The sequence below is a fragment of the Muntiacus reevesi genome, chromosome 1, assembly GCF_963930625.1.
Source record: "Muntiacus reevesi chromosome 1, mMunRee1.1, whole genome shotgun sequence".
In the NCBI taxonomy this organism is placed as follows: domain Eukaryota; kingdom Metazoa; phylum Chordata; class Mammalia; order Artiodactyla; family Cervidae; genus Muntiacus; species Muntiacus reevesi.
The window spans coordinates 151,026,244-151,036,081 of NC_089249.1; the positions used below are offsets into that span (position 1 = coordinate 151,026,244).

At 41.7% G+C, this 9,838-nt stretch overlaps 1 protein-coding gene across 8 annotated transcripts in view; it reads right to left on the reverse strand.

Moving 5' to 3' along the window:
* The window catches only part of TCEANC2 (transcription elongation factor A N-terminal and central domain containing 2), a 43,476-nt gene extending 33,659 nt beyond the window's left edge, over positions 1-9,817 (reverse strand). The window contains exons 1-2 of one of the 8 annotated variants that reach the window (XM_065912557.1): positions 9,778-9,817; positions 8,816-8,959 (exon numbers count right to left, since the gene is read on the reverse strand). In XM_065912557.1, coding sequence (XP_065768629.1) covers positions 8,816-8,917 — 102 coding nt within the window. In that variant the 5' untranslated portion in view covers positions 8,918-8,959; positions 9,778-9,817. Of the gene's footprint in view, positions 1-8,815; positions 9,019-9,544; positions 9,703-9,777 lie in introns of those variants that run through there. The other 7 variants (XM_065912524.1, XM_065912512.1, XM_065912521.1 and 4 more) reach the window with 7 other exon arrangements.
* Between the last annotated feature and the right edge of the window lie 21 nt (positions 9,818-9,838).

The window sequence follows — 9,838 nt, forward strand, 5'->3', positions numbered from 1 at the left end:
ATTTGGTCCTATAGTTGTGGATGACTGAAATATAAGGTCTGATAAAACCAATGAGGGAAAATGCTTCGCTCATAAGCAGTAACATGGGCAACATTCCACTGGTGGGGGCAGGGACAATATTGGTTAGTCAATCCTACAAGGGGTGTAAAGACTTACAGAGCATTCTTAAGTGCAGAACCTAAAATAATAGGCATATTTCAGAATCTTTCAATTTAAAAAATCTCCTATTGCAACCAACAGAAGAAATCACTTTCCCTTAGGGAGTAAGAAGAGATTAACCAAATTAACCTTTACTATTCAAATGCACACCACATGAGCTCTATTGAGTAGCACTTTCATTGACTGTGATAAGGCTATGGCAAAATTACTTCTAATATGCTGATAACAGAAGTACAATAGTCCTAATATCCCAAGATTTTTATACCTCCTTTGCTGGCATTCAGAAACCTCCAATTTTTTTTAGTTCTCCCTATAGGAGGCAGATTGTGGAACCAGATTGTCTAGTTCAAATCCCAGCTCTACCACTGAGCTTCATGACTTTGGACAAGCTACTTAATCTCTCTGTGACTTATATTTTTTTCATCTGTAAAATATAAATGATAAAAGCATCCATTTCACAGAGCTATTATTCAAATTTAGAGTTATTATTATGTAAAGCACTTAGCACAATGCCTGGCCCATAGAAATGGGCTCAATAAATACAGGCAGTAATCATTACTATCATCATCACCATCACCACCATCACTCTCAGCTCTAGGTTTACTACACAAGCCTCTTTTATTTCCATATAAGAAAAGAGAGAACTACTTAATAGTTTTTATTTTGTGCCAGGCACAATGCTTAGCCCTTTCAACACGCATTTATTTATTTAGCCCTCATAACAACCCTGCAGGTGAAATACTATTTATGATGTTACTGATAAGGAAATTGAGGCTTGACCATTCAGCAAATTCTTAGCATTAAAACATAATGGTGGTGTGTGGGAAGAGTCACTTGGCAAAACGTGGATCTAGCTAACTCTCTAGAATTCAAATTTAACTTGTTTTTAATTTGTACTGTGCACACAGGAAAGTAAGCATGCATGCATGCATGCATAAAGGAAAGAGAACAGTAGGTACAACTTATTGAATGGCTAGATGTTGCTAACTTCCCTCTACCTAGCCAAATCTTTCCATCTCTTTAAGGTGCTCTAAACCCCTAAAACAAGACGCTAAGCTCTCTCCTAACTCTTGACCCCCTATTGTCTAAACAACAATTTTGTAATGGAGCACATATGATTTTGTATCATTACTTATTAATTTCTTATGATGTCCTAAGAAGAAGTCCTATAATGGCTCATACTTTTATCTTAAATTTTTCTTATGTTCTAGCGTACCTAGCATAGAACTGAGTATAAAGCTGTTTCACAATAGCATTTGTGGAGTAGCTTACTATCCAGACCCAGCAAGAACATCCCCAAATAATAATGATTATTGTTTACTCAATAAATTTTTACATACAATATAGCAGGCTCTGTGTTAGGGCTTAGAGCAGAATCAGAACACAGATACTGCAATCCCAGTCCGAATAGTTCATGATAGACTGGGGAAACTACAGGTAACTGGGCAATTACAGTATAGTAAGGTAAGTGCTAATTAAAACAGATATTTGCACCAAGTGCTAAGAGAATATCAAAGAGGGAAAGATTAATTCCTCAGAAAGCAGTTCAGCATTCACTTTTTAAACAAGTATTTACTAAAGACTTAATATGTGCTGAACAACATCTTAGGTCCAAGGGTAGAGAGGTAAATAAAATGTCCAAGGTCCCTGTATTTATGAAGCTTATAATCTAAGATTCACTTGAGTGGGTTGACAAATGAGTAGGAATTCACTCTGTAAAAGATTCAGGAAAGGGGATCAGCATCAAGTCAAAGCCCTGGAGACATGAAAGAGAGGAGCTTAGAAAAAGAAGAGCAAGAAGTGAGGTGTGGCTGGAATGCATTCCTGTGAAAGGGGAGCTGTAAGAGATAAGGAGATGGCACCTCAGACACAACAGAACAGAAAAGGGCTCATACGCCATGTCCAGGCTTTTAGAGTTATAGCTCATTTGGTCATTCAGAAAAATGCACTATGGCATTCTATATGCCCAGTCCCATGACAGCTATTGGGGTCACAAAAACATTAACACGTAGTCTTTCCAGATGCTGAGAGTATACCAGGACACACGCATGTAAAGGAACACGTTTCCATCACAATACTGTAAAGTAATTATCCTCCAATTAAAAAAAGAAAAACACCTTTTACATAGCACAAGTACAGGAAGTGTGCATTAGATGGTTCTGTATTTGGGGGACAGAGGGTTGGGGGGACAGAGGGTGGCTAGGAAAGACCTTATAATACAGGAGACTCTTGACTAGGTCATGGGGACAAAGGATTTCATAAAGCGGCTGATAACAACAAACACTTACATAGTACTTAGTACAAGCCAGGTTCTGCTACAAACACTTTACATGTATTGACTCATTCAAACTTTGCAACGAGCTTATTAAGTAGATGGAGCTTCCCTGATAGCTCAGTTGGTAAAGAATCCACCTGCAATGCAGGAGACCCCGTTTCGATTCCTGGGTCAGGAAACTTCGCTGGAGAAGGGATAGGCTACCCACTCCAGTATACTTGGGCTTCTCTTGTGGCTTAACTGGTAAAAAATCTGCCTGCAACACGGGAGACCTGGGTTTGATTCCTGGGTTGGGAAGATTCCCTGGAGAAGGGAAAGGCTACCCACTCTGGTATTCTGACCTGGAGAATTCCAAGGACTGTACAATCCATGGGGTCACAAAGAGTCGGACACGACTAAGCGATTTTCATGTCAGTTCAGTTGTGTCCGACTCTTTGTGACCCCATGGACTGCAGCACGCCAGGCCTCCCTGTCCATCACCAACTCCCAGAGCTTACTCAAACTCTTGTCCATCAAGTCAGTGATGCCATCCAGCCATCTCTTCTGTCATCCCCTTCTCCTCCCGCCTTCAATCTTTCCCAGCATCAGGGTCTTTTCCAATGAGTCAGTTCTTCACATCAGGTGGCCAAAGTATTGGAGTTTCAGCTTCAGCATCAGTCTTTCCAACGAATACTCAGCAATGATTTCCTTTATGATTGACTGGTCGGATCTCCTTGCAGTCCAAGGGACTCTCAAGAGTCTTCTCCAACACCACAGTTCAAAAGCATCAATTCTTCGGTGCTCAGCTTTCTTTACAGTCCAACTCTCATATCCATACATGACTACTAGAAAAACCACAGCTTTGACTAGACGGACCTTTGTTGGAAAAGACTTCTCATTACTTTTTAATATGCTTTTTAATATGCTGTCTGAATTGGTCATAACTTTTCTTCCAAGGAGCAAGTGTCTTTTAATTTCATGGCTGCAGACACCATCTGCAGTGATTTTGGAGCCCCCCCAAAATAGAGTCTGTCACTGTTTCCATTGTTTCCCCATCTATTTGCCATGAAGGGATGGGACCAGATGCCATGATTTTAGTTTTCTGAATGTTGAGCTTTAAGCCAACTTTTTTCACTTTCCTCTTTCACTTTCATCAAGAGGCTCTTTAGTTCTTCTTCACTTTCTGCCATAAAGGTGGTGTCATCTGCATATCTGAGGTTATTGATAATTCTCCCAGCAATCTTGATTCCAGCTTGTGCTTCATCCAGCCCAGCATTTCACATGATGTAGTGTGCATGTAAGTTAAATAAGCAGGGTGACAATATATAGTCTTGACATACTCCTTTCCTGATTCGGAACCAGTCTGTTGCTCCACGTCCAATTCTAACTGTTGCTTCTTGACCTGCATACAGACTTCTCAGGAGGCAGGTCAGGTGATCTGGTATTCCCATCTCTCGAAGAATTTTCCACAGTTTGTTGTGATCCACACAGTCAAATGCTTTGGCGTAGTCAATAATGCAGATGTTTTTCTCGAACTCTCTTGCTTTTTCAATGATCCAACAGATGTTGGCAATTTGATCTCTGGTTCCTTTGCCTTTTCCAAATCCTGATTGAACATCTGGAAGTTCACCGTTCATGTATTGTTGAAGCCTGGCTTGGAGAATTTTCAGCATTACCGTGCTAGCATGTGAGATGAGTGCAAATATGCAGTAGTTTGAGCATTCTTTGGCATTGCCTTTCTCTGGGATTGGAATGAATACTGACCTTTTCCAGTCCTGTGGCCACTGCTGAGTTTTCCAGATTTGCTGGCATATTGAGTGCAGCATTTTCACAGCATCATCTTTGAGGATTTGAAATAGCTCAATTGGAATTCCATCACCTCCACTAGTTTTGTTTATAGTGATGCTTCCTAAGGCCCACTTTACTTCACATTCCAGGATGTCTGGCTCTAGGTGAGTGATCACACCATTGTGGTTATCTGGGTCATGAAGATCTTTTTTGTATAGTTCTTCTGTGTATTCTTGCCACCTCTTCTTAATACCTTCTGCTTCTGTTAGGTCCATTCCATTTCTGTCCTTTATTGTGCCCATCTTTGTATGAAATGTTCCCTTGGCATCTCTAATTTTCTTGAAGAGATCTCTAGTCTTTCCCATTCTTCTGTTTTCCTCATTTCTTTGCACAGATCACTGAGGAAGGCTTTTTTATTCTCCCCTTGCTATTCTTTGGAACTCTGCATTCAAATAGGTATATCTTTCCTTTTCTCCTTTGCCTTTCGCTTCTCTTCTTTCCTCAGCTATTTGTAAGGCTTCCCCAGACAACCATTTTGCCTTTTTGCATTTCTTTTTATTGGGGATGGTCTTGATCCCTGCCTCCTGTACAATGTCACGAACCTCCAGCCATAGTTCTTCAGGCACTCTATCAGAATCTAATCCCTTGAATCTATTTGTCACTTCCACTATATAATACTAAGGGATTTGATTTAGGTTATACCCGAATGATCTAGTGGTTTTTCCTATTTTCTTCAATTTAAGTCTGAATTTGGCAATAAGTTCATGATCTGAGCCACAGTCAGCTCCTGGTCTTGTTTTTGCTGACTGTAGAGAGCTTCTCCATCTTTGGCTGCAAAGAATATAATCAATCTGATTTCGGTATTGATCATCTGGTGATGTCAATGTGTAGAGTCTTCTCTTGTGTTGTTGAAAGAGGGTGTTTGCTATGACCAGTGCATTCTCTTAGCAAAACTCTGTTAGCCTTTGCCCTGCTTCACTTTGTACTCCAAGGCCAAATTTGTCTGTTACTCCAGGTATCTCCTGACTTCCTACTTGTGCATTCCAGTTCCCTATGATGAAAAGACATCTTTTTTGGGTGTTAATTCTAGAAGGTCTTGTAGGTCTTCATAGAACCATTCAACTTCAGCTTCTTCAGCATTACTGGTCGGGTCATAGACTTGGATTACTGTGACACTGAATGGTTTGCCTTGGAAACAGACAGTCATCAGTCTGTCATTTTTGAGATTGCATGTGAGTACTGAATTTCAGACTCTTTTGTTGACTATTATGGCTACTTCATTCTTCTAAGGGATTCTTGACCACAGTGGTAGACATAATGGTCATCTGAGTTAAATTCACCCATCCCAGTACATTTTAGTTTGCTGATTCCTAAAATGTTTATGTTCACTCTTGCCATCTCCTGTTTGACCCACTTCCAATTTGCCTTGATCCATGGACCTAACATTCCAGGTTCCTAAGCAATATTGCTCTTTACAGCATCGGACTTTACTTCCATCACCAGTCACATCCACAACTGGGTGTTGTTTTTACTTTGGCTTCACCTCGTCATTCTTTCTGGAGTTATTTCTCTACTGATCTCCAGTAGCATATTGGGCACATACAGTCCTGGAGAGTTCATCTCTCAGTGTCCTATCTTTTTGCCTTTTCATACTGTTCATGGGGTTCTCAAGGCAAGAATTCTGAAGTAGTTGGCCATCCCCTTCTCCAGTGGACCACATTTTGTCAGAACTCTCTACCATGACCCGCCCATCCTGGGTGGCCCTACACAGCATGACTCATAGTTTCATTGAGTTAGACAAAGCTATGGTCCTTGTGATCAGATTGGTTAGTTTTCTGTGGAATTGATTTTCATTCTGTCTGCCCTTTGATGGAGAAGGATAAGAGGCTTATTTTAGGTTATTATAAAATAATGGCTAGAATTCCCTGTGCTATACAGTATATCCCAGTTGCTTATCTATTTATTAGGGCTTCCCTGGTGGCTTAGCTGGTAAAGAATCCACCTAAAATGCGGGAGACCTGGGTTCAATCCCTAGGTTGGGAAGATCCCCTGGAGAAGGGAATGGGTACCCACTCCAGTATTCTGGCCTGAAGAATTCCATGTAAGTTATTATAAAATAAAATAATGACTTTCACTTCACACTTCATTTATTAAATAGATATTACTATTAATCCCATTTTACAGATAAGGAAAGACACAGAGAGGATAACTTGCCCAAGGTCACACAGGTAGTTTAAGTGGCAGAGTTGGAATTTTAACATGGGTAGTTTGGCTCCAGAGTCTGTGTTAATTACCACACCATACTGCCTCTAAGACAAGAGAAAAAAACCATTCAAGGAAAACAGAACAGCAAATGCAAAGATACAGAGGTATGAAAAAACACATCTTTGAGAAATTGTGAATAGCTGACACTGGACAGAAGGTAAATAAGAAGAGCAGCAGGGCAGGCAGGTACCAGGTCACAGAGGGTCTTTGGTGTCATGTAAAGAAATGTCTTTATCGAAAGGTAACTTGAAACCACTGAGGGAAGGGTTTCCTTTGGCAAAGTAGTTTTTTTTTTTTTTTTTTAAGCCTTATTTCTCTGACTTAAGTGTGGAGGTTGGAATGATAGGGGATGCCAAAGTCAGGGAGGGAAAGTTAACAGACTACAGAACTGCTCTAAATTCAAAAAGATTTTGAAATTTAAAGAGAGAGATGTAAGGGCAGAAAGGATTTTTAGCAGACAAAATTGAAAATTGGATATAAGGAAGAAGAATTAAGGGTGGTTTCTAAATTTCTAGTCCCAGTTACTTGGTATATGGATAAAATAAATATGGGAGAAGGTTTGGAAGAAAAGCCATTGCACCGAAGGAGAATGTTGTTACTTCATATGCCTGTTGTTTATTCTGACTCCACAATCTTCACATGACTTATTCTCATCATCACACACAGTGATTCTCAACTGGGGCCCACAGGGGTACACCAAGGGCAGAAGGGACAGGAGAAGGCGTATTAGAATCTGGGTGTTTGTATGTTGAATGTACATGTAGGTCAATTACTACTATCCCTTTTTTTCTTCCAGACAGTCTGATACCACAGTCCTGTCCACCACTGTCTCTGAGAATTATATACAGTAGTGACTGTATACAATATATAGTCTACAATTATTCGTGGATACTCTGAGCAAACAGTTGAAACACTTGAACGTGTTCTAGGAATTCACAAAACTGCAAAACTAGGGAAGATTTTAAAGATCATCTTGAGCTTAGTAGGTCTTAACTACGGCCTACTTGTAAACACGTGAGGGCATTTTTGGTCATCACAATGGGAAGTGCTACAGGCATTTAGTGTCCGAGGGCCAGAGATACTCAACTTTGTAAAATTCACAGGACAGTGTCAAATGAGGAAGAATCATCTTGCCCGAAAGGACAACAGTGTTTGTTTGAAGAAACTCTGACATAAAGACATAGGTCAACCATCACATTTCCTAGATAAGGACGAAGTGAGATCCCAGTTTAGAAAATGACTTGCTAAAGATCACCCAACTGCACAGGAGGCCGAGAACCCAGGGTTTTTGTTTACACTTACCTATACCACTTCCTAATCTGGGTCTGGTAAACGTGTGGTATATCTAAAAGTCCAATGGAGTACTTAAGTCAAGTACTCAGAAGCCCTCCCCCCCCCCCCATCATCACAGTCTTTGTAAATTTTTCTCTAGCCCCTGATCCCACTCTCTTCAGAGACCTAGGCCAGAGGTGCAAGTTTGGCAGTCATCAGCACGGCAAGCCTTAAGATGAGTAAGATTACCCTGGCCAAATACATAAAATGTGACAAAGCTCTGCAAAGCACAAACATTAGCAGTCTAATGAAGAAAAGAGGAAGCAATAAAGGAAATCAGAAAGAAGAAGTGCGTAAATTAGGAGAGGCTCAAGAAGACAAAGAGAAATAATTGCAAGCAGTTTTCTGCTTGTTTTTAGTGAAGAAACTTGTTGTTGTCCAGTTGCTAACCTGTGGCCAATTCCTTGCAATCCCATGAACTGCAGCACACCAGGCTCCTCTGTCCTTCACTATTAAGTGAAGCAGTAACTACCATTAATTGGGTTCTTACATTCATTGATTCACTGTTGGTTGTCTATACTGTATTCATGATGCCTTGCCTCTTCCTTGCCAACATAAGTCAGACAGTTTGAGGTTGCAAAGAGTCCAGTTTAACAGTCTCTTTTTCAGTCTCAGCTGTGGCTGTGAAGGCCACGTGATACAGTTCAGGTCAATATGATGAGGGGTGGTATCATCACCCAATCATACTGAGTTTGTACAGGGTACACAAATCATATTTGGTACTTGAACATTCCATTTAATAGACAAGAACATCTTGCAAAAGAAGAATAATTTAAGAGGATGTATCCTACCAGTTAGTGAAACATACCACAAAGCTAAAGTAATTAGAAGGGTGTAACAAAGGTCCAGAAATTGATAAATAGGGTACGGGGGAAACAAATTTGGAGTGGTCAGGAACACGGTGGGGAAAAAGCACAGAAATAAGGAACTCAAAGGTCTTCCATAGTAGAACTCCTCCAGACCTCCTTGCCATCCCAGTCCTTTGCACATTTTCTCCACTCCCGGATCCCCTCTCACCTTGAGAGATTCAATGGTGGCCTGCTTGTAAATCTTTCCTCCAGGATCTTTCTTCTGAGGACTATTCTGGATTCTGGGTGTTCGAATGACGAATTTATCCATTCCTAGGGGACTCCAACTACCTTCACGTGCTTGTACCGTGTTCTGCTCAACGAAGAGGGCAGGTTCTAAAATGTCATCAAAACTTCAGTGATGTGTGCTCCCTAAAGTGACATAATTGGGTTCTACACACTCTGGAAGCATTCTTGAATTATTAGGACTCGGGTGGAATTTAAAAGGTTTCCTCTTAAAAAAGAAACATTTTCCTAAAAACTGAAAATTGTATACAATAATCGGTCTACTTCCTGAATTAAGAGGTGACTAGCTTTCCGAAGTGCACACTGTAAAGTGGCTACCAGTAGAGGGCCAGGCGTTGAACCTGTTGACTTCTAGAGCCTCTTCCATCTTAGGTTGCGTTGTGGTTGGGTTAGCTTTCCCCCAGGTTCAGTGAAGCTCTCTTAACAACTACCGTACCATAGCCACAACCCCAAGGGTTCCCCTTGTAACCAATATCCAACAACCTCCTCCAGATCTCAGCAGGGTCCTCATCTCCAGGAAATGCTCCACGGTCAAAGGACCCTAAAGACTGTCCTGCTCTAATCCCATAGCAAAGGGAACCACCACCTTCCTCTGCCTTCAGCACTCAGGAGCCCAGGAAGGGGAAGGCTAACGGTGGCACGTAAGACCCACCAGGAAAAGCAGACCTGCCAAGCAGCTGGGCCTCTCCAGCACGCACCCTCTGAGGGCCCAAGCCTAGGCCTTAGGGGGTCTGAACACCTTTCAGGGTTGGCACTTTCTCGGCAAAAGCCTCGCCAGCCAGCTGAAGTACGAGGCCAGCCAGCGGTGGTTGGGGGGAGGGGGGGGCGGGGTGAACCAAACCACATTCCCCAGAATACACCGCGAATGGGCAGGCTCGGGAGCACCTTAGGCAGCTGGTAGTTCCCCGAGACCAAGTTCCCCAACCACCGGGCGCCTCCCGCTTGA